At 43.8% G+C, this 24,912-nt stretch overlaps 1 protein-coding gene across 7 annotated transcripts in view; it reads right to left on the bottom strand.

Annotated features, from left to right (window-relative positions):
- The window catches only part of TRIO (trio Rho guanine nucleotide exchange factor), an 830,868-nt gene that overhangs the window by 462,302 nt on the left and 343,654 nt on the right, over positions 1-24,912 (bottom strand). For all 7 annotated transcript variants that reach the window (XM_033929852.1, XM_033929845.1, XM_033929848.1 and 4 more), the window contains 2 exons: positions 18,440-18,631; positions 3,987-4,118 (listed from right to left, as the gene is read on the bottom strand). In XM_033929852.1, coding sequence (XP_033785743.1) covers positions 3,987-4,118; positions 18,440-18,631 — 324 coding nt within the window. The remainder of the gene's footprint in view (positions 1-3,986; positions 4,119-18,439; positions 18,632-24,912) is intronic.

The raw sequence follows: 24,912 nt of genomic DNA, 5'->3' as shown, positions 1-24,912 counted from the left end.
ACTTTTTAAACCCGGTGATTGGTCGGGACATAGGCCGGAAAATCTCCGCCGCGAGGTCGAAGCCAGTGGGCCTGAGCCACGTGGCCGGCCCGTTCGACCCGCCGGAGGAAATAATCTTCTTTTTTTTTTTTTACTGAAAAAGAAAAGTACTGTTAACTGTAATTAAAAGAAAGCAAAAACGCGGACGAGGAAGGCAAATTTAACTGAATTCAGCTAGCGCATGATGAAGTTGAACTTCTCAGCTCCGCGGAAAAGAAAGAACTGAGGAGACACGCCCGGATCTCCGGGCAGGAAGGCACCGGCGCATGCGCGGTGCGGGCATCTAGAAACTTTAAGTTTCTACAAGCAACACGTGCTTGTGAGACGTCCGTACCGGGGCTCTGTCTGATGACATCACCCACTAGTGAGAATACCTGCCTGCTTGTCCTGGGATAACACTACTACTGCGCTAACTAGCTAGCTCATTTACCAAGTTAAGCACAAGTACTGATCAGTGTAACCACAGCATGTAGCAGAATTCAAGAAAATTAAAAACAAGAACCTGATTTGTGCTCTGGTGATTAGCTATTGTGAACTGGACCTGAGAAACAAGCATTTGAGGCTGATACATATGTTGCTCCCACAAGTGGAGAAGAAAAGCCTTCACAAAAAAAAGACTTCCCAGAAATTTTTTCTCTACCACCCACAAAGCGCCTGAAGTCTATAAAGCCATATGAAACAGCACCACTTTTACACAAAGGTGTTTCTTTCACACACTGCTCATTCACTCAAGGTGATCAGCTTTTTCACCCAAGGTGTTTAACTGAATGTGAGAAGACAAATATGTTTTCAAGCATTTAGGAACAAGCACTATGAAGCAAACAAGTACGAGGCAAACAAGCACCAAGACAAACACACACAAAAAATAAGGATTTTGGGATTGTTTTAGTTTGGCTTAATTTTAAAAGGTGGTTTGACATGTTATTAAAAAATACCAGAAAATGCATGAGACACCATTTTATCTCACATTTGTCCAACTCCAACCACCAAAACCTTAGCACTGTCGGTAGAGACTAACACAGAAAACACCTACTGCACCTCACTAATAGGCAGCAATAGCACACTCCAACGGCTGCTTGCACTATTGCTTCATGGGGTGACTGCACTCCGAGTACTGTGTGCAATTATGAATGACCATATCTCAACTCCCCCCATAAACACAAGGGTAATTAGACATGATTAGAGAAGGGTGATCAAAATGATTAAAGGGATGGAACAATTCATATGAGAAAAGGTTTAAGAGGCTGAGGTTCTTCATCATCGAGAAGAGAGGAACATGATAGAGGCCTACAAAATCCGGCGTTTAGTGCCGATCAGATTTGCCGACCCGATACACAAAACAGCTCACCACGTGGTTTTCTGCCAATCGCTCATTCTCCGATCTGGCTATAAAAATAAGGTCATTAATATTGAATTGCCATGTAAACTAGTAGAGCGATTGATGCTCTAATATGGCTTCGCAATACACAAAAAGTGATCACTTAATGAAAATAGATTGCTGACTAGGGAACATGCTATAGTTATATGCTACGTCTGTGTCAATCATAAGCATGCCAGCGCTATTAGATGAAAGGGAGGGGAAGGGAAGGGAGGTGCAAGCATTGGCTTTCAACAAGTGCGCATAAAACACGCCTTTAATACACGCACTTGAGAAGCGTGCTTTTGAGATTATTTTTTCCTCCCCCCCCAAAACTACTATAAGCCAGAAACTCACGTCCGAGACACACTTTGCACAATACCAGCACTCTCAGACCAGCCGGTAATTTTTGGTCATCAAAAGCCAGTGTAAGTGTGTCTAATGGAGGAATGGTATGTATTTAAGGTCTTGAAACATTGGGTTGGTTGGCGCCTGAATCATTGCTTAGGTATGTTCTTTCTTCTTCCCACTGCCTCTCCCCTGTTCTCTCCCCCATGTTCTTTATAATTTTTTTCATGGCCTACCTCAGTGCCATGAGGCCTTCTCCAGTGCCTTGTCCTTATGGCATGTTTCAGTAAAACAAAGACTAGTCCCCACAATGAAACAAAGAACCACAAAGCAGCAGCGGTGAGGAAACAAAAATCTCAAGAATCCACCTTGATCATAACTTTTAATATCTGGACAATCACATCAACCTAACATGGCAGCAGCGTTTCAGCACTATATGCCTGTCAGAAGTCCAGGACTGCAAATCTGTGAGATTATTTTATAGCATTCTTCCAAGAAACAAGAAGGCTTCAAATGACAATATCACAATCTTCTATAGCCGTGTTGAGTCGATGTGATTGCCCAAACATTAGAAACAATAAGTGTTATAATCAAGGTAGCTTCTTGAGCTTTTGTTCCTCTCTTGGATACCACTACTATGTTTCAGTGCTCTTCACCTGACAGCAGAGTAACTTCCCCACCATAATATATAATGCCAGCTCCTGCACTCTTTTAAACATAAGTTGATTTCTCATGTGCAAACCTATGCGTACAGATAAACCATCCATCACCAATAGGTGCTAGATGCCTCATCTTGCTACAGCAACAACGGAGGTTGGAATAATCCGAGGTGCTGGAGATAAGCACTATATCAGAATCTAAACGTGTAGGACAGAGGTAGAAACAGGGTTGAAAGGCCGGGATGGAAAAACATGTTGCTTTACATATAGGAGTTATATGAACATCTAATCAATGCAGTAGATAACTAATGTGTTAAGAATGGATAGGCCAAATGAATAAGAACTTTTTACCCCAACATTACTTACGTTTTTATCTCACATTTCTGTTGCCCTTTGATTTTTTTTTTAATTGTAATTAACCCTTATCTTTTCTTCCCATATGTTCCAGTGACATCTGTAATGTTACTGTCATGTCAGTCTACAAGTTGTTGTTTTTTTACCCCTACCTTTTTTTTTGCAAACAGCTTAGATTTTAACATTGGTTTTATATTGGCGGTATATGAAATAAACTGAACTAGAACTATCATATACAGTAAAACTTTGGATTGCAAATAACTTGGTTTGCAAATGTTTTGCAAGCCAAGCAAAAAACATTTTATTAAATTTTAACTTGATATACAAGCAATGTCTTGCAATACAGTATACACACATCACAACTAAGCTAATCTAGTAGTTGTGAGTCGCGCATACCTAAACAGGGTCTAGGCAACTTGAGGAAAGGAAGGGGAAAAGGGTTAGGGTGGAAGGAGCGGAGGGGACAGGAAACAAACTCAGGCAAATTAAATAAGGTCAGGTGCTTAAAAAGATCTTAGAAGAATTAACTGTCAAAGAGTGAAGTTTTCAGTTTCTTTCGGATGGTTCTTCTCTCTCTGACATTACAAGAGTGTAGTGACTGTTCTAAACAAGTAAAGTCTTGCAATACGAGTACATAAAGTATACAAGCGCCACATCATCACAACTGAGCCGATGGTTCTTCTCTCTCTGACACTGCAGTGTAGTGACTGTTCTAAATGAGCAAGGTCTTGCAATACAAGTACGTATAGTATTTTGTATTAAAGTTTTTGGGTTGTGGAACGAATCATCTGAGTTTCCATTATTTCCTATGGGGAAATTCGCTTTGATAGACGAGCGCTTTGGATTATAAGCATGCTTCTGGAACGAATTATGCTCGCAAACCAAGGTTTGACTGTACTATGTTACTGTTATATTGACTAGAAATTGCCAGATGATTATCCCAGTGAGCTTCTCATGGTCAGCCTGCAAACCCTAGCTCTTGTGAACATCCTGGACAATTAAGATGTCCTCTGGGGTCAACACAATGAGGTTCACAGAGTTAAGCACAGGGAATATGAAGATCAAACCACAAAGGAATTTTATGAGCTTCATTAGGATGGTCACACAGGCTACAAAACAAAAATAAATAAAAACAATCACACAAAATTTGTCAACATATCAAAACTGCATATCAGAACTACATTTCAGAAAATAAACATGCAAAAAATAAAATGCAACACACAGCTTACTTCAGAATAAGCCAGTGTGATATGTTCGTATATTCCTTGGTGGTGATGAATGGCATCTTCTAAATCCTGTAGCTCCGAGGGAAGTTCCACCTCCCCACAAGCCTTGCACCATGAATCCACATTGCTCATATACTAAAAAGTAAAAAAAAAAAAATCCAGAGAAAAATTAATAACACGCACAATACAGCACAGGTTATTTACTCAAACAAGTACAGAGTGGTAGAAGACATCTGTGGCTGCTTCCTCGATGTAAACACTATATATATATAGTTTTTTGTTTCTTTTTGTTGCTGCTGTTCATAGAATCAATGCTCCTAATTTCATATTTAAATAGTTTGGGGTGTTTAACTAGCAATTGTTTTCACCTTTCCAAGGTTCACGGTACACTGGATAAAACCCATTTCTTCAAAGATCAAACAATCATTCTAATAAATAATCAAAGCAGAATTCATGAGGGATGACTATCAGAAGGGATACACAAGGAAAAGGAGGAAATACTTGATCTCAAATGAGCCCTAGGGAAGAGGCAGCCAGTCTTGCTTCCAGGATATCCACAATGATTATGCATGAGAAAAATCTGCATGCAGTTAAGACCATGAATCCAAATCTCATGGATATGCTGAAAACTTGACAGGTTTGAGAACCACCGGATTAAAGATTCCTTCCCTCTCTCTCCCTTAGTTTCAGAGAGTCAATGGATTCAGGGTCTCAAAGGTTTTATTGAGTGTCATCTGCAAAACTCAGCCCTCATTAGTGTAAAGATCACTATCCAGAAAAGCACAGGAGCCAGGAATCCTCAGATAAAAACAACCCAATTTGCATGCAAACTGAAAATAGTCCTAGCTGCAAGAACACAGCTTAAAACAAATCAATTTGCAGTGCTTGACTGTTTAAAGTCATTCCAGCTCTTGCCATTCTGTTTCCCACCCACTGTTAATCAAACAGCTGATAAATCACCACCAATTTTCCTACAGAGTATTAGAAACCTTAACACTTAAGCGTCAAATGAACACAGCATAAGAGGCAATTACAAATCTAATTCAATTAAGGGAAACCAGACATTACAAATTGTTTCCTTTCCTCTGACTTTTATTTTATCAGTGTTACTCCTTTACACATTTTTTTCCTGCATACTAAAGCTGGGTTGTTCTATAAAGCATAGATGCAAAATGAATCCAAACACCAGGCAGCACAAGATTTCAAAAACATTTACTTTATTCTGGTATTATACATTGAAACTTCAGAGGAGAATTTGCTAGTGTGGTTATGAAAAAATTCAAACTTATGCATTTAAAATCTAGTTATCAGGGGTCAGTAGAAATTTTTTTAAATCAAGTACAGCACTTTTATCTAAATTATGTCTTTAAAAAGACAACCTCAGTGTTACTCATGCCTGGGCTTGGGTAGTGCTAAATAGTGTGGACCTTCATTCACAAAAATCTGGATTCAGTAGAATCTCAGTTATCCAGCACCCATGGGGATTGGTGGATACCGGATAACTGTTTTCTGGTTAATTGAGAGTTTGTTAGAAACCTTGTCCAACACTCTCTCAATTCCTTCTCCTCCATACCCCGAAGCACCAGCGCAGCAGCGTTCCTGAGCCCTAAAGCCCTCCTCCCTCAAACCCCAACGCAGTAGAAGCAGGCGGCGGTCCTAAGCCATGACCCTTCTTGCTCCCTCTCTCTCTCTTCCTTACACAAAGCGTAGCAGTAAGCAGGAGGAAGCCTCAAAACAGGCAGCTAACGGCCAGTCCTGGCAGGGTCTTTGCTCTGATGTATCGGAAGTGATCTTTATTTAAACCTTTTTTAAGCTACTGATGTTACCACTAAAATGGTTAAGGCTGGAGGAGTTGCCGTACAGTGAGAGATTGGAGAAACTGGGCCTCTTCTCCCTTGAAAAGAGGAGACTGAGAGGGGACATGATCGAAACATTCAAGATAATGAGGGAATAGACTTAGTAGATAAAGAGGTTGTTCACCCACTCCAAGGTAAGGAGAACTAGAGGGCACTCTCTAAAATTGAAAGGGGATAGATTCCGTACAAACGTAAGGAAATTCTTCTTCACCCAGAGAGTGGTAGAAAACTGGAACTCTCTTCTAGAGTCTGTTATAGGGGAAAACACCATCCAGGGATTCAAGACAAAGTTGACAAGTTCCTGCTAAACTGGAATGCAAGCAGGTGAAGATGGACTCATTTAGAGCACTGGTCTTTGACCTTGGGGCCGCCATGTGAGCGGACTACTGGGCATGATGGACCACTGGTCTGATCCAGCAGCAGCAGCAATTCTTATGTTATGTTCTCCAGCAACGAATTCCTAGAATTTAATTACACGTTGTGTGAAGAAACATTTTCTCCAGTTTGTTTTAAATCTATTACTTAGTAGCTTCATCGCATGCCTCCTAGTCCTAGTATTTTTGGAAAGAGTAAACAAGTGATTCACATCTACCCTTTCCACTCCACTCAGTATTTTATAGACCTCTTTCATATCACCTCGGAGCTGTCTCTTCTCCAAGCTGAAGAGCCCTAGCTGCTTTAGCCTTTCCTCATAGGGAAGTCATCCCATCCTCTTTATCATTTTTGTTGCCCTTCTCTTTACCTTTCCTAATTCTGCTACATCTTTTTGAGGTACAGCAACCAGAATTTCACCCAGTATTCGAGATGCGACTGTACGATAGAGCGATACAAGGACATTATAACATTTATATCTTTGTTTTCCATTCTTTTCCTGATAATTTCTAACATTTTATTTGTTTTCTCAGTTGCCATTGCAAATTGAGCTGAGGTTTTTAATGTATTCTCAACAATGACACCTAGATCCTTTTCCTGCCTTGCCTTCTAGGGATGATACCAATGATTGCAACGCTAGATGAATTGCTTGAAGCTCCAGGTGATATATGGACCAATTTCTCTGAGAGACCAATTGCCCTGAAAAGGATCATAAAGGCTGGCATTGATTGTCAATATCATCCATGAGTCTATCTGCAGTGGCATTCCCTTTGAAAGGGAAGCTGGCTGAAGCCACCGCTGCAAGCAGTTTTGTACCGCCGCCCTCCAAGGAAGTGGCTGCTGAAGTGAGTCCGTTTGAGAAGACCAACAGGATAGAAGAAAGTCTTGAAGAGGATGCATATAGTTTATTTGGCGATATCCCCCCTTTAACAAGGTGGGTTACAATCCTACATTCACAGTAAGCAGTGCAAACAGCCATAAGACACATGCATCCATGCTTCATTTCGCAAAAAAGATGTCTCTTCAAAGCCTCTTAAAAACAATCACATCTTTTTGCTTTCTGATATACAATGGAATGGCATCCCACGAAGCTGGACCAGCACAAGAAAAAGCTCTCACTCTTGTAACTTTCCCCAAAGAATTACCTCTATGATCACCGCCATTGACCCCAGCACCTGAAGGCAATGCTACACAGTCAAGAGCTGGTCTCTTCAAGAGGTCCCCTATCTGTTCCATGAGCTGCTGTCTGCATGGCTCTGGAAGAAAGACACAGCCCAGTGCTGTATCCAAACAGACTCTCAGCTCCTGCTAAAGATAGATCACCCGCATCACCGCTTGCTCTCCTTACTTTTGGGACAGGGCTCTGATTCCCGCCTTGCAAAGGTGTGCTGCTACTACCTTTCATTAATCAGTTTGCTTAAGCTCACATTGCTCAGTCATAAGGCATCAGAGATAGCCAATTCATTCACTCTCAACTTATTTTCATCTGTTATTGTTCTGTCTCTCATGAGTTTCAATTTATGACATGGGTTCTTGTTTTAGCTTTGAGATATCTTTAGTCTACAATTTAACTGAGAAACGTTTTATTTCACACTTTTAGAATACATGTTCTTTTACACGTATATGCTATGTTTTACATGTGCATGCCATTTTAACGATGCTTTTGTATCTTGTGCATGTAAATGTTTTGTTCACATGTGCATGTCATTTTATTGATGTCCTTGCATTTTATGTTACATTCCATATTGGATTTTACAATTGTTTGTATTTGCATTTACTCTTGTTCAATTTTTATGCATTTACTCTTGTTCAGTGTCCCCTGAGGGAGGCATTGTTTGGATGCTGAACTAGGATCGTGTTAGGACTTGCATTTTCTGAATAAAGATAGTTATCCTTGGCTGTCTGGACTCCTCCCTTGCTCTTTTGTTGAACTGTTTGTGGTCTTGAGGCAAGTTGTTTCTTCTTTCTTTTCGCTACTACTACCACCATCACCTTGGAAAGGTGTGTTGCCTTAAGAACCTCCTGTAAGCCAGAAAAATCAAAATATGAAGATAAGCTTCCGTTAAATCCAGGGAAGCTAGGAATCCCCCTGGCACTACTACTGCAATGACCAAATAGATGATCTCTATACAGAAACGAGGCACTTTCAGTACTGCATTGATGGATTTGAGATCAAGGATCGATCGCCAATCAACTAAGCCTTTCATCTAAACCTTTCTTGGTTATTCAGAGTAGTGAAGACACAGGGGGATTGCGAAGATCTGCAACGTGACATAATCAGGCTCGAGGAATGGGCATCGACATGGCAGATAAGGATCAATGTGGACAAGTGTAAAGTGATGCATGTCGGTAACAAAAATCTCATGCATGAATACAAGATGTCCGGGGCGGTACTTGGAGAGGCCTCCCAGGAAAGGGACTTGGGAGTTCTGATCGACAAGTCGATGAAGCCATCCATACAATGTGCGGCAGCAGCGAAAAGGGCAAACAGAATGCTAGGAATGATAAAGAAGGGAATCACGAACAGATCGGAGAAGGTTATCATGCCGCTGTACCGGGCCATGGTGCGCCCTCACCTGGAGTACTTCGTATAGCACTGGTCGCCGTACATGAAGAAGGGCACGGTACTAATTGAAAGGATCCAGAGAAGAGCAACAAAGATGGTTAGTGGTTTGGAGGAGCTGCCGTACAGCGAAAGATTAGAGAAACTGTGCCTCTTTCTCCTTCGAACAGAGGAGATTGAGAGGGGACATTAAAGGTACTGAAGGGGATAGACTTAGTAGATAAAGACAGGTTGTTCACCCTCTCCAAGGTGGGGAGAACGAGAGGGCACTCTCTAAAGTTGAAAGGGGATAGATTCCGTACAAACAAAAGGAAGTTCTTCTTCAACCAGAGAGTGCTGGAAAACTGGAACGCTCTTCCGGAGGCTGTCATAGAAGAAAACACCCTCCAGGGATTCAAGACAAAGATAGACAAGTTCCTGCTGAACAAGGACATACCCTGATAGGGATAGTCTCAGTCAGGGCACTGGTCTTTGACCAGAGGGCCGCCGTGGGAGCAGACTGCTGAGCATGATGGACCACTGGTCTGTCCCAGCAGTGGCAATTCTTATGTTCTATGAAGTATATGGAGTAGCTGGCCAAGTCCAATTCTATGGCTTGAATATCCAAGAGTCTCTTTACCATCGCTCGCACTGGAATCATTTTTTAATGAATGTCCACCCAAAGAAGCTATAAAAAGTTCCAGGAGATAATGACAGAATTCAATCTTGTAGCCCGCTTGAATAATCTCCAGAATCCAGCATTCCGAGCAAATCTGTGCGCAGACTTTCCAGTAAGCCGACGATCTGCTTCCTGTGTGTGTGTGTGTGTGTTGGGGAGAGGGTTGCTGACCTGGCATAATTGGGCTTTCTTGGAAGCTAGAGATGATGGAGAACCAGAGGCTTGCGGTTGTCTGACACTGCAGAATCTCTGTCTGGGTCCTTAGGTAGGCCTCTGAGAGGTATAATTGCCCAAGTATGGCCAAAATCTTCAAAAGTATGAAAATATGCATTCCTGGAGCCCCTAGTGGCTTAAAATCTGCTAACTAGCAGAGCTTTAGGATGATCTGCTACGCTAGTCAAAAGATTGTCCAGGCCCTTGCCAAAAAAACAGCTGTCCTTTGAAAGAAAGTCTACTGAGAGTGGCCTTAGAAGTCGAATCTCCCGCCCGTTGCCTGATTCTGTGGGCAGAGATGAAATAAGTTAATACTTTGCTCATGACTAATAATGATTCAAAATATTGTGTGATCGTGGCACTGAGGTACCCCCCTCTTCAAACCCAGTACTTCTGAGGCTTTTTTCCCTCTTTTTGGTGCATTCTGGGTTTGAAGAGGGGGTACCTCAGTGCCACGATCACACATTTTGAATCATTATATGGACATAATATATGTTGTGCATCCTCGTATAATTTCATGACTAATAATGTCAAAGTGCATCCACTACCTAATCCACTCCCGAAAGAATCATGAGGGAGCAGTCCATGCCATCCAATGATGGAAGCAGAGTTAGCCAAGTGTGGCAAGCTATTGACCACCGGTCTCAGACTCAGAACCACAAACTTCCAGGAGAGAAGCATCTCCCTGGGACAATAAAGGCATGGATTCAGACCCCCAATCATCCCAGTCCTTCTTTGGCTGGACCTCTGGCCCTGGGCTGAGTCTGACTCCAGCAGGGGGGCATTCTGAGAACCCCTGTTTGCCTTGAGAAGATGCAGGAGGGCCCCTGCAATTTAAATATGCACTTCACTTCAGATTTACAAAATCAAGCATAAAGCTCTGTCCTAATGGCCCAAAGGACCACTGCAGGGATTCAGTCTGTCTCCTTCTGGGCTCCATGGTGATTGCAGGTCTATGATTCATCAAAATTCTGTTTGTGGGCTCTGGCTGGGATGTCTTCCCTGGCAAATGAGTCCCCCGCAAATCCCCAGCCCGGGAGGGCTCAAAGATGGCTGAACCCCCCCAACTTGGCTGACCATCCAGTGCAAACATGGCATGATAGAGGGGTAAGAAAGTCCTGAGGAGTCCAATCCTATTGAATTTAAGAAAAATTGAGGGATTTTGAGGCAGATAGGAGTCAGACACAACCCCTCCCCCCCTCACTGTGCCATGTGGTGTCTGCCTGCTTCAGCTCAGAGGTGTAGTTGAGATGCTGGAAAAGATTTCTGCCTCAAATATATCAGTCAGACCGATGTCAGACTGAATCCCAACTCCCTCAAATCATGCTCCCGATTAAGCACAAACTGCAGAAAACAGGCTCCAACAGCCTGCGCTCAAGTTCCTGATAAATCAGGGATGCATGCATGCCACTAAGGGACTGGACCTCTAAGCTCCAAAACCATTAAAGTAGGCTGGTTAAGGTATCTTCGAAAGTTGATCCAGCTAGCTGCAGACTTGGCGCAGCATGTCTGCTTCTTCTCCCAAGCAGTGGTCCCAGACTAGTAGAAACCTCAGGGCACCGAGCCTTGAAATTTGGATCAAAAACAAAACCCGAAAATAATAAAATACATCAGAGAAGAGAAAATTGAGGAGGCATGGGACAGCCCACGGGAAATTGAGGCAGAATTGAAAGATGGGCAAGATCCTTCTGCAATAACTGGTGGGTTGAGGGACATAACCCTAGCAGATCAGGTCTACTAGACACATTGCACTAGAACTGCCATTCTATCAAGCACAAATCCCCTCTAATTAGGGACTTGATCGCAGGCCATATTTGTGACTCCTTCTGCCTTTTAGAAACCGGTTTGCGTTTCGGGGAGGAATTTTATTTATATCAATTTCTCCCCATCTTGATGTTTTGCATTCATCATATACATCTATATATGAGAGGAAGCTTAGCTTTCATTTTTCCCATTAATGGTTCTGTTAAAGAACTATCTGTGGCCAACTACTCATATCCTGAAATGATTTTGGTGGTGATTATTTTTAATCCTTGCTGTGTTATTGCCCTCCTTCTCTTCAAGGACAGTGTGATGGTTTTTCAGACAATTGTGGAAGTCTTGAATAAATTACCTAATCGTATTCTACTAGGGGACTTTAATTTTATGTAGATACTGTTCACTCATGTTCAATTTATTTTACTTCATTTCTCTCAGTCTATATTTACATCAGCATGTCTCTCTACATACCAATCAAGCAGGTCACACATTGGATCTGATCATTATGCATCAGGCTGCACCTTTCTTGCCCCTAGTCCTTCAGTTTATACTATTGCAATGGACAGACCACTACTGTCATTTTTATATTCAGATAACATTTTCTCCTTCTAATTATTCTTCTCAACCTTTAAGGGGCTATCGGACTGGGCAATTAGAAGCGACATCTCTCTCCACTTTGATTTCCTACCATCTGATTTTTCTTCACTAACATTGGAAGAGAAGGTGAATCACTGGACTACATCAGACAGCTTTGCTCTTCTTTGTTTTGTTCATAAATCAGTTTCTAGCTGACAGCCTTGGCTTCACACAGGACTGAAACTGTTGCCATAAACATCCAACAAAATCTAACTTATTAAATCATTATACTTATTTTTCACAACGTTATTATGTTCAACAATTATGCAACGTGAAAAAGGCCTATTTTTCTAGAACAATCAAGTCTGCTTCTAATTCCACTAAGTAACTTTCGCTAAGCTGACATTTGTTCCTTTTATTTCTGCAATCTATATCCATTGAATAAGAGATGTTTGCTAATTTCTTTCACGCAAAGATTAGCTTTTTGTGGGCTAGCAAACAATGATGAAACTGTAGGTGCATCATTGGTTCACTGTGCTTCCTGGTATACTTTTAACGTTCCTTCTATAACTTCACTTATAAAAGTACTCACTCATCTTAACACTTCCACCTGTTCCCTAGATCCTATCCCATCCACATGAATTAAATCGTTTAATTCCAGCTTTGTCTTCATTTACCAAATGATCTCAGAGAGCATTCTAACAGGATCCATACCATCTGTACTTAAAAACAGCACTAATACCAGTTCTGAAGAAAACTACCGTATTTTCGCGGATATAACGCGCGCGTTATACGCGTTTTTACCTACCGCGCATACCCCCCGCGCGTTATATGCCTGAGCGCGGTATACAAAAGTTTTTAAACATAGTTCCCACCCCGCCCGACGCCCGATTCACCCCCCCAGCAGGACCGCTCGCACCCCCACCCCGAACGACCGCTCGCACGCGCTCCCACCCGCACCCGCATCCACGATCGGAGCAAGAGGGAGCCCAAGCCCTCTTGCCCGGCCGACTCCCCGACGTCCGATACATCTCCCCCCGGCAGGACCACTCGCACCCCCACCCCGAAGGACCGCCGACTTCCCGACAATATCGGGCCAGAAGGGAGCCCAAACCCTCCTGGCCACGGCGACCCCCTAACCCCACCCCGCACTACATTACGGGCAGGAGGGATCCCAGGCCCGCCTGCCCTCGACGCAAACCCCCCTCCCCCCCCAACGACCGCCCCCCCAAGAACCTCCGACCGCCCCCCCAGCCGACCCGCGACCCCCCTGGCCGACCCCCACGACCCCCCCACCCCCCTTCCCCGTACCTTTAGTAGTTGGCCGGACAGACAGGAGCCAAACCCGCCTGTCCGGCAGGCAGCCAACGAAGGAATGAGGCCGGATTGGCCCATCCATCCTAAAGCTCCGCCTACTGGTGGGGCCTAAGGCGCGTGGGCCAATCAGAATAGGCCCTGGAGCCTTAGGTCCCACCTGGGGGCGCGGCCTGAGGCACATGGTCGGGTTGGGCCCATGTGCCTCAGGCCGCGCCCCCAGGTGGGACCTAAGGCTCCAGGGCCTATTCTGATTGGTCCACGCGCCTTAGGCCCCACCAGTAGGCGGAGCTTTAGGACGGATGGGCCAATCCGGCCTCATTCCTTCGTTGGCTGCCTGCCGGACAGGCGGGTTTGGCTCCCGTCTGTCCGGCCAACTACCAAAGGTACGGGGCAGGGGGGTGGGGGGGTCGTGGGGGTCGGCCAGGGGGGTCGCGGGTCGGCTGGGGGGGCGGTCAGAGGTTCTTGGGGGGGGCGGTCGTTGGGGCGGGAGGGGGGTTTGCGTCGAGGGCAGGAGGGCCTGGGATCCCTCCTGCCCGTAATGTACTGCGGGGTGGGGTTAGGGGGTCGCCGTGGCCAGGAGGGTTTGGGCTCCCTTCTGGCCCAACTACACAAAGGTACGGGGAAGGCGGGTGGGGGTGTCGTGGGGGTCGGCCAGGGGGGTCGCGGGTCGGCTGGGGGACGGGCGGAGGTTCTTGGGGGGGGCGGTCATTGGGGGGAGGGGGTTTGCGTCGAGGGCAGGAGGGCCTGGGATCCCTCCTGCCCGTAATGTAGTGCGGGGTGGGGTTAGGGGGTCGCCGTGGCCAGGAGGGTTTGGGCTCCCTCCTGGCCCGATATTGTTGGGGAGTCGGCGGTCCTTCGGGGTGGGGGTGCGAGTGGTCCTGCCGGGGGGGGGGGAATGTATCGGACGTCGGGGGGGGCATCAGGCTTTCAGGATGGGGACAGACCTTCAAGGGGGGACAGGACTTCAAGGGGGGACAGTGCACGGAAAGTCAGGGGGGTGAACGGAGAGTCGGGACAGCGCACGGAAAGTCAGGGCAGTGCACGGAAGTCAGGGGGGGCGAAAGGAGCGTCGGGCATCATGCGCGGTATACCCTTGAGCGCGGTATACAAAAGTTTTTGTACATATCATCGTGATTTCTGCGCGCTATACCCGTGTGCGCGTTTTACACGGGTGCGCGTTATATCCGCGAAAATACGGTACTCTTGACCCTTCATTTCCAAATAGCTATCACTCACCCCCTCTTTTACAAAGCCGCATGGCAACAGCCCTGAAGCTCTTTAAATCTCTATGGGCTTCTGGGCCGTTACCGCAGCAGCCTGTGCTAAACGGCTTCGTAAAAGAGGCCCTCAGTTTCTAATCTCTAATTTTTGTCTAAGATTCTAGACACAGTCATTTTCAAACCAACTTCAAACTTATTTAGAACCAACTAACGCACTATACCCAAGTCAATCAGGTTTTTGGCCCGGTTTCAGCACTGAAACTGTTCTTAAATCTGTGCTAAACTGGAAGATGCATTAGTTGTCACTTGATCTCTTCTGTGCATTTGACTTGGTTAACCATTCCCTTCTATTTCAGCATCTAACCTCTCTTGGTATTAGAGGGACTGTTTTTAAATTGGTTTACCTAATTCCTGCAAGACTGGACCCATCATCAATGTCAACCACACACTGCATCAACTGTGGTGTCCCCTCAGGGATCAGTCCTGTCTCCATTGCTTTTCAATGATTTTGTAAATCCACTAGCTCTCTTAATAAAATCCTATGGTATTAGTTTCTGCTGAGGGGGGGTTCGCCGACACAGGGGTTGTTTGTGGTGGGAGAGAGTTAGCATCTCTCCTGCTGCTGGAGGGGGGTCGCTGCTGCGGGGGTGGGGGGATGTTTGTGGCGGGAGAAAGTAGGTATCTCTCCCGCTGCTGTGGGGGGAGTTGGTTGGCGGTAGTTGAGAGTGGGCATCTCTCCCGCTGCAGAGGGGAGTATTGTTTGTGGTGGGAGAGAGTGGGCATCTCTCCCGCTGCAGAGGGGGGTATTGTTTGTGGTGGGAGAAAGTAGGTATCTCTCCCACTGCTGTGGGGGGGAGTTAGTTGGCGGTTCAAGTTTTCAAGTTTATTAGGATTTTATATACCGCCTATCAAGGTTATCTAAGCGGTTTTTACAATCAGGTACTCAAGCATTTTCCCTATCTGTCCCGGTGGGCTCACAATCTATCTAACGTACCTGGGGCTATGGAGGATTAAGTGACTTGCCCAGGGTCACAAGGAGCAGCGCGGGGTTTGAACCCACAACCCCAGGGTGCTGAGGCTGTAGATCCAACCACTGCGCCACACACTAGTTGAGAGTGGGCTTCTCTCCCGCTGCTGGGAGGGGGGTCGCAGGGGCAGAGGGGGGTATTGTTTGTGGTGGGAGAGAGTGGGCATCTCTCCCGCTGTTGTTATGTTTTGCTTTTTTGGGGGGGGATCTTTTAGTGTTTATTCTGCACATGTGCCCATCGCTATCACCAGCAATGGGCACGTGCAAATTTAGCGAGTCTTCGCTACTCTACACCAACCTCATTTACATGAGCATTTTGGGGAGAATGACTCACTGTTTTTAATTTGCTACCAGAATGGCTGCAATAGCAGCCCGTTGTTTTTTAACGCGTTTTTTAAAGAATCTGGGGCTTAGTATCTTATTTTGCCTTTTACAAACCTAAAACAAAATTCTATATTAAAAATCAGAATTTTTTTTTACTTCCACATTTTTAAAAAATACAGTTCAACTGAAAACACATGTGGGGATAGTCAATATATTTAGTTACAGGTTTATTTAATGAATAAAATAATTACCAAGTTAACTATGATAATTCAAAGGCAATCTTGTTAGCTTTTTGCCTTTTTATGTATTTTGCCAAGCCAAAAGCAAGTGCCCTTACTAGATTACAATAACTGATACAATTCATTTTTAAAAGGAAAAAAAACAGCAGCTGCGGTCTACAGCATTGGTAAATATTGAGTGAGTTAACAAGGGGGCGCTGGAATGTTAAAGATAGACCTCTTGAAAGGAAGACCAAGGAAAGGCAACAAGGCAATGTGTGCACGTAGCATGTTTTTTTCTTTTTTTTTAATGAACAAAGTTATTTTGAGCTACTGGATTAAAGCCAAGGAACCACTTATCCAATGCTGGGTAGACATGGTGAAAGATGGCCACCTATGAACTCCAGATCCATAGGCATAAAATGCAGAGGAACTGGACTGCGTATTCCCTCTATCACATATGTATATCTTGATCCTAGAAAGGAATCAAACCCACACCTCACAAGAAAGGCAGTCTAATTGGCATCCAAACAAAGACTGGTCTGGCTCATGAGGGCGAGATAACAGGTAAGCTTACAAAACCCTCAACCTTTTCTGAGCTCAGAAAGGTGCCTGCAGCAAACCAATGTGTTTGATTTCTTCCTGTTCGTCAATGGACTAAAGTTACTTGAGGTCAGAATTAAGGGAAATGAATTAAGCATCTATCAAACCAAATAATATGTACAGAAAATGAAAATATCACTACATAGTAATATATTTATTTTCCTGCACATTCACACAAAGAAATTACCCTGAAGGATTTTGATTTTGAGTACAAAGCAGGCAGGTACTTCTCTATTCACCTACCTTGCAGGAAAATTTGAAAGGAAAACTACATGCGTAAATTCCCACTGAAAACCTGATACAAGATCTGCAAATACTTTTAGTCAGCTAAAACTGATCTAGTCAAAGCTGTACCCATGATTTCTACACAAGCCAATTCTTTGTGAGAACTGTTTTCATCTAAGTCAGTGTCTCGCAAACTTTTTTTTAGCTCCAGCACACTATCGGAGCAAATGTTTTTCATGGCACACAAAAAAGAGTTGTGTAGAATAATCTTTCAAAATGGGAGGCTAAGGACAACTGGATTCATTAAAAAATATACTAGTAATGTGGTAATAACCACTTAATAACAAATGAATATATATATTTGTGTGTGAAGGGTCCTCAGTCTTAACAAGTTTCAAGTTTAATTAAAATTTCTTGTACTACCCAATCAGCCTTCTAAGCGGTGTACAAAATCATAAAAGAAAAACAGTAGTTAAAATACAAATTTAAAAAGACAGGGGGCGAAAGACTTTTGGAGACATAAAGCCATAACAGATGGAAACAAGAGCTACAAGAACAGATGGAAACAAGAACTACAATTTCAAAGATAAAAGATAACAATTTAAGGGAAAAAGGGTAAATAAAAATAAAATCATTCGAAGTCGCCCTTAAAAGGACAGTTAAGTCTCAAAGGCATCGACAAACAGAAATGTCTTTAGCTTTGTCTTGAATTGATTAAGAGTTGATTCTTTGCGTAAGTAAGCTGGAATACTATTCCAGAGAGAAGGAGCAGTCACAGAAAAAATAGAAATTCTCAAAGTGTTTATGTATCTTAGTGACGGACCAGAGAAAAGATTTTGAGCTGGCGATCGAAGAACCTTAGAAGGGTTTTATGGGTTAAGAAGATTATTAATGAATTCTGGTTGGTTATTTTGTTGAATTTTAAAAGTTAACCAAAGTATTTTATATTCATTTGTTATTAAGTGGTTACCACCACATTACTAGTACATTTTTTAATGAATCCAGTTTTCCATAGCCTCCCATTTTGAAAGATTATTCTACACAACTGTTTTATTCCAGGGTTCGTTGATATCACACACGAAAAAAAGAGGACATGTAACCCCCGCCCTGTTCACCTGACAACCCTACCCCCAGCCCCACTCTAACACAAACCTCGCCTTTCCAGAGCTCGGGGCCACATCTGGACAGTCTCCGAGCATACATGCACATAATGTCGACATCCGCGCATGCTCAGAGGCCCTCTAGATGTAATCCCGAGCTCTCATGCTGACCAACATTTAAAGAGGTATGCCAGAGGCAGAGAGGAGGAGGGGCACTGGTGCTGGCAGTGACAGACTCACGTACACGTCATATATTTTTGAATCCCTAGTGGCAAACCTGGAATCTCTTCATGGTGCACTACTGTGCCGCAGAACACAGTTTGCGAGACACTGATCTAAGTGGACAGGAATCTGAATTCTAAAGAAGAGAGAAGCCTTGTGGCATTGTAGTCATCCCAACCTTCCCTCTGTCCTTTTTATACCAACCTGTTCCGCCTTCTGGTGGAAGATGGCAGACATATCGAGTAAAGTGCTACGTTCATCCAGGGCAGCAGCAAAGGCTTTCCACTCCTGCTCCAGTTGGCTGGCTATCTGCTTGATTTGCTGAGAGGCATAGTGGCCCGACTCCACCAAGCGATTGGCCACTGACATGATGCGATTTATGTTTACATACACATTCTGAGGGGAGAAAAAAAAATTATTCAGCATAGACAAGGATATGTATAAGTATCTCTCAAACTTCCAAGTGCAACAGAGGAAAATTTTAGCAGAGCATGCTAAGATCCAGGGAAGTCAGAATTCAAATCCCACCACTGTTCCTTGCAATCTCGAGCAAGTTATTTATCCCTTCACTACTTCATGGACAGACTAAGGCCCGGATGCTCTGAAATCACAGTTAAAATCCTGTTGGTTACTGTGGGCCGGTAAATAGTTCAATTTGAAAATGGCAATTGATGTTCAATTTCACATACAAATGAGTTTCCCAAAGGTCCACCATAATCCCATCTGATCAGTCATTGAAGAAAGCGACTGACACATGCGCAGAGCTGGCAGGGAAAGCCCGAACAGTGGAATGCAGGGGAGGCCCTGAAGCAGCCTCCTGCTGCTCAACTGTTCAGGGCAGGAAAAGTAGGTGGGGTTTTTTTTTTTTTTCTTTTTAATGGGTACAGATGCACCAAGAAGAGGAAGGTCTGCTGTTTTGAAGGGGTGAGCATCCCTCCTGCTAGATTTTCATCAAAAAGGTACGGGGTTGGGGGTGTCGGGAGTTTGCAGGGGCCCCCGACAGCAGAAGGGTTTAGGCATCCCTCCTGCTGTTCATTAATCTAAAGGTGTGGGGAGTTTGGGGGTAACAGGTGGCCGAGCAGGAGGGAGTTGGCTTCCCTCCTGCCGATATTCTTTTTTTTTTTTTTAAGTTCTATGACCATTAAAAAAAAGAAAAGCTGCTATCCAGAGTTTAATGCTACCAGCACCTCCAGACCTGTCAGATTGCAAAGCATTATAAACCAGTGCTTTATTTTGTGCATTATTTGGGCATCGATCGGAGTACTTATTTTAATATTGATATGGAGAGGGAAATAACCTACTGTAACTAAATTTAATTCAACCTGAATTATTATTGAAAAAGGTGCGAGTAATCCTAAAATCACTTCTTCTCCCTTCTACCATTTATAACAGTCATGAAGGTCCATGCTCAAAGGTTTGCAGTAGAGTTTCCCTTTATCGTGAATCTTGTGCAGACTAATTGCTGAGCATGCTCATAATAAATGAGCATGCAAATTTGTGGCACATCAGCATTGTGACAAATATGTTGCTTAGTACTAAAAATCACCTTATATGGTAGAGGCCCTGACTAGCGCATCCTAGGATGCATTCTACAGGGCAATCTGTCTCTCTTCAACCTCCGTCCCAAAGAATACACCTCTATATGTTCTATTAATTCTTCTTTCACTTCAGATATGCATAATGGTTGTTAATGGACCTCAGAACCACCCGCCTCCAACCGTTATTAGTAAAATTCTAAACGGGGAGCTGTTGGGTGTATATCTCCTCACTGGTCCAGAATTTTAATGTCTTTAGTAGAAATTTTTTAATCTTTTCTATACTTTTATAGTATTACTTAAGTATGTACTTATCTTATCCAGTAATACAGCGTTAGGACCCGACATGTTTCGCATCCGCTTAGTCAGGGATCCATGCGTAAACGCTAACATCCACCCCGCTCTAAAGTTAACAGGTAGTTTGCTCTCTGCCGGGTCCTGCCTACTTACTGTTTTCATGAAGACAGGACCCGACAGAGAGGAAGGCCTGAAGCTGGCAACAGCAGTGAATTGTAAATGCTGCTACTGCCCAATGAAGTTCAGGACACCAGGCCTTGGGTGACAGAAGGAGGAAAGGGAGCAGAGGGGGGGAGAATTGGGGAGAGGTGACGCCAGGGCTTGGAGGGAAGGAGGAAGGTATGCCAGACCAAGGGAAAAGGACGGGGGAAAGGAAGAAGATGTCAGAGCATGGAGGGGGAGGGAGAGATGGAAGAAAAGGAAAGGAGAGAGATGCCGGGAATCTCGAGAGACTATGGGAACTCCCCACAGCCATTTCTTAATGGCTATCTGCAAAGGGCAGGAGCGTAGGAAGATCGCTCCTGCCCCGAAAACCAGCTAGACCACCAGGTAAGGCTGGGATGCCAGGGGAAGGTGGAAGGGAGGCAGGGGTGGGTCGGAATCGGATATTCACGGTTTTTCGCCATTCGCAGTCTGGCTCTGCCCCTATCCCCCACAAATAACGAGGGAGAAGTGTAACAAGAAGATGACGAAAGCAGAACCAGAGAAGACAAAGGTAGAACAAAAATTTTCTATTTATTTATTGCTTTAGGAGACATGTGCCACTGTTTCTTTGGTGTTGCATTGTATGCAGAGTCCAGCTTCTTGCTGGTTCAATTTAACCTTTGTCTATGTATTTCTATTTTATCTCCCCTTTTACAAAACTGTGGAGCGTTTTTTAGCGCCAGCCGGGGTGGAAGCAACTCTGATGCTCAGAATTCTATGAACGTCAGAGCTGTTATCACCGTGGCTAAAATCCATATTACAGTTTTGTAAAAGGGGGAGGGATTAGTTTGTGATGACATTCCATACTAGGTGTTCTGTGTGTTCGAAAGACATGGTTTTCTGTTAGGATTGACTGCAAGATTGATCTGTACTAGTCTGGCTTGTTTAGTTTTACAATGGGTGTATTGCTGTTGTACTTCTCACTGCAGTATGTAAGATGCTGCCTTTTCCTGGGTACCCATGTGTGACGTGTGGCTTGTTACTAAAAATCATGTTTTTTGTACAGATGGGGGGGGTGCCAGAAAATGATGGGCCCCGGGTGTCACACATGCTAGGTACGCCACTGCCATACACACTCCTGTTACACACAAATTTTCTTGACACACAAGAGACTGGAAATTGTTTTCAACCTGGGGATGGGCACGACGGCCACAAATGCCTACAATAGTCTGCCCCTTGCCTTCTCTTCCTTGCAAAACGAAAAAGAATTCAAGACTAAGAAGGGTTGTCTACATCCCTAGTGGGTAGCAGAAAGCCAGGACTGCCTGCCTCTTCTTTATACGCTATGAAAAATAAAACGGAGAGGAAAACCCCCCCCCACACACACACACACATACACCTACCACGCTGTTACCAAAGGAGGGAGAAAGAGAGAAGGAAAGGAAGAAGAGCCAGCAACGCTTTGTAAATTTACATCTGTTATATTCCTTTCATTCTTCTAACATTATTTCATCAGAGTGGCTGAAATAATTCAATTTTAAAAAGCAGGGCAGGGGTGGGAAGTTTGATACCAATGAAAGCTATTGTTAAGGGACTAGGAAATCCCAGTGCTGGAACAGCTGAAGACAAAAAGCATGATGGCTACCAAAAACAAATTTCCAAAGAAATCCTAAGTTTGTCAGCACAAATTTATTCCAAAACATGTTGATTCAGTAGGTCTTCATTGAAAAGCACTTGTGAATCACAACTTTAAACTTTGCAACAATTGAAGTGCAAAAAATAATTAAAAAATAAAAATAAAAATCTATCATCTTTTCCACAGGTGTGCTCAACCAATTATAAATGCATATAAGCATAGGAACATCACAGTATCACTCTTGAAACATGCAGAGGTCCAGACAAGAATCCTCGTCTATCACTACAGACAGATCCAACCAATACAGCTTTCGTGTACCTCTTAGTTGTAGATCACTGGCTTCTCCTGCCTGATGTAACTTCTAACAGCTCATTACCGATTAAAAACCACTTTCTTCTATCCCACCTCACCATGTTTCGCTCATGTTAGCAAAAATAGATTTCAAAGTATCCAGGACTTTTTGCTACCTAACTGTATCAATACCTCTGCTACTGTACCTATCTTGCCATCTTAACACTTATTGAACAGGAAAAGCATCAGAACCAATCTCTAACCACTGCTGTACGTACAGAGATGTTTCAGAGCACTCCCTTCCGGCAAATGGAACGATACAAATCTTTGAACTGCAAGCAATGCGTCTGCTGTGCAATGAGACAGCTTTTGTGCATGTAAAATATTTATAATGAGCTTCGTGGATTGAATGAAGAGTATGTGACATGCTGAACCCAAGGATTGTGTTACTAAGCTATGTGCACAATGACCATGAAAAGTATGTACTCCTCCGCATGGCTAATTGGCCTCCCTTTAGAGCAGGGGTAGGGAACTCCGGTCCTCGAGAGCCATATTCCAGTCGGGTTTTCAGGATTTCTCCAATGAATATGCATTGAAAACAGTGCATGTAAATAGATCTCATGCATATTCATTGGGGAAATCCTGAAAACCCGACTGGAATACGGCTCTCGAGGACCGGAGTTCCCTACCCCTGCTTTAGAGACTTAGCTCTGAGCCAGTCTCCAAAGCACTGGCTATTAGCCCTGTAATTGTTTACTTACACACTATGGCAAATGTTACTAATCACAATGAATTTATTTAAACAAATAGATTTTAAAACTAACACCGCCACAAAATAAATGTTTCTACTAGTTAATGATTTGGCAGGGAATTTAGAAGAGATTTTCTGTTCACAGCAGCACCCACTACTAGAACCAATTTCATATTAACACACATTTGTAGACAGTGCCCTACATTTGGTGAAACTGTGGGGAGAAATCAAGATATACAGCTGATCTACTTCTTTTCCCCCATTACTTTCCCACGGGGGGGGGGGGGGGGGAAGGGAGATGGGACTCGTATACGCTTTTTTCAAAGCGGTTTACATATATACAGGTACTTACAAGTTCTGTACCGAAAGCAATGCAAAAGTGGGCATAACTTTTTTATTAACTGACATCAGTCGTTCAAATTGCACATGTTGGTAAAAGTAACTCTTCCTCTATACCAGGGGTAGGGAACTCCGGTCCTCGAGAGCCGTATTCAGGATTTCCTCAATGAATATGCATTGAAAGCAGTGCATGCAAATAGATCTCATGCATATTCATTGGGGAAATCCTGAAAACCCGACTGGAATACGGCTCTCGAGGACCGGAGTTCCCTACCCCTGCTCTATACAAAGGTACTACTCAACACATACGGACTGCAACTACTCCGTGTATCCCTCTGCTGCCTGGACTGTAAGGTAATAATTATCTCCTATGGGTTTAAGTAGAGGGCTACCAACTGCAAACTCTGACAATCCCCAGTGAGATTCAATGGTTAACATTCATTCCATCAATCTATAGGTTTTGGCTTTGGCTGAAACCAGGCAATAAGTTTCGGCTTCAACAAAACTGACAAAAGCCATTTTTATCAGGCTTTAGTACATCCTGCCACAAGGAGCAAGCAGAAAATGAAGGAAAGCATCTCCATAAAAGAAAACTATCATATTTTCTGCTCTATAAGACGCACCTGACCATAAGACGCACCTACCTCTAGAGGAAAAACCAAGCAAAAAAAATTCTTAACCAAATGATGTACCCTGTCCCACCGCCCTGCCCTGTACCCTGTTCCCCCCTCTGGTGGTCTAGTGGTAGGCTGGGACAGGGTACAGGGCAGGTCTAGTGGTGAGCAGGTCCAGTGGTAGGCAGACAGCCCTCTCCCCAATTCCTTTTTATAATTCTGGTGGTCCAGCACTGTATCGGCAGGAGCTTTCTGTGCCCCTGAACCATCGCTGGACAGCTGCCTTCTCATTTCTTGCGGCAAACAAGGCAGGAGGGACTCATGAGAACTGACAGCAGCCATTCAGGAAGTGGTGCAGGGTCAGTCAGGAGCGCAATAAGCTCTCACCTGCCTTGTGCGCTGCAAGAGATGAGGAATCAGCCATCCAGCGAGGAAGGGGCAGAAGCGCGGAAAGCTCCTGCCGATTCAGCGCTGGACCAGAATTTTAAAAAAGGTACCGGGGGTATATTCGCTTCATAAGATGCACCTACATTTCCACCTACTTTTGGGGGCAGGGAGTGTGTCTTATGGAGTGAAAAATACTGTATATAAAGGAAGCATATATAAAAATCTAGGAGAAAGATGCAACAAGCCAGCAAAAATTACTGGGGAAGGAAGAGATGGGACATCAGCAAACAGAATTAAAGACTGATACTGAAAATGTAATGTAATGTAATGTAATTTATTTCTTATATACCGCTACATCCGTTAGGTTCTAAGCGGTTTACAGAAAATATACATTAAGATTAGAAATAAGAAAGGTACTTGAAAAATTCCCTTACTGTCCCATGCTCCAATAGCTCAGAATATTGTATAATGTATCAATCAATCAGTTTGCAATCTCTGAAATCCTCAAGCAGACTCCATAAAGATCTTGAAAATTGGATAACAGGTCAAGAAAACTCCTCATGTCAGCCAGAAAATCTGTTAGGAATCAACATTTGTGTAAACTGTACAGCATACAGGCATTATAGATGCAGACTGCACATATACAGCTACATTCATAGTCTATTCACCCATACCTAATGGCA

Source organism: Geotrypetes seraphini, chromosome 2 (genome assembly GCF_902459505.1).
Source record: "Geotrypetes seraphini chromosome 2, aGeoSer1.1, whole genome shotgun sequence".
NCBI classification, from domain to species: Eukaryota; Metazoa; Chordata; class Amphibia; order Gymnophiona; family Dermophiidae; genus Geotrypetes; species Geotrypetes seraphini.
Note: the sequence above shows the minus strand (reverse complement) of the source record. Positions and strands in the feature narration are given on the sequence as shown.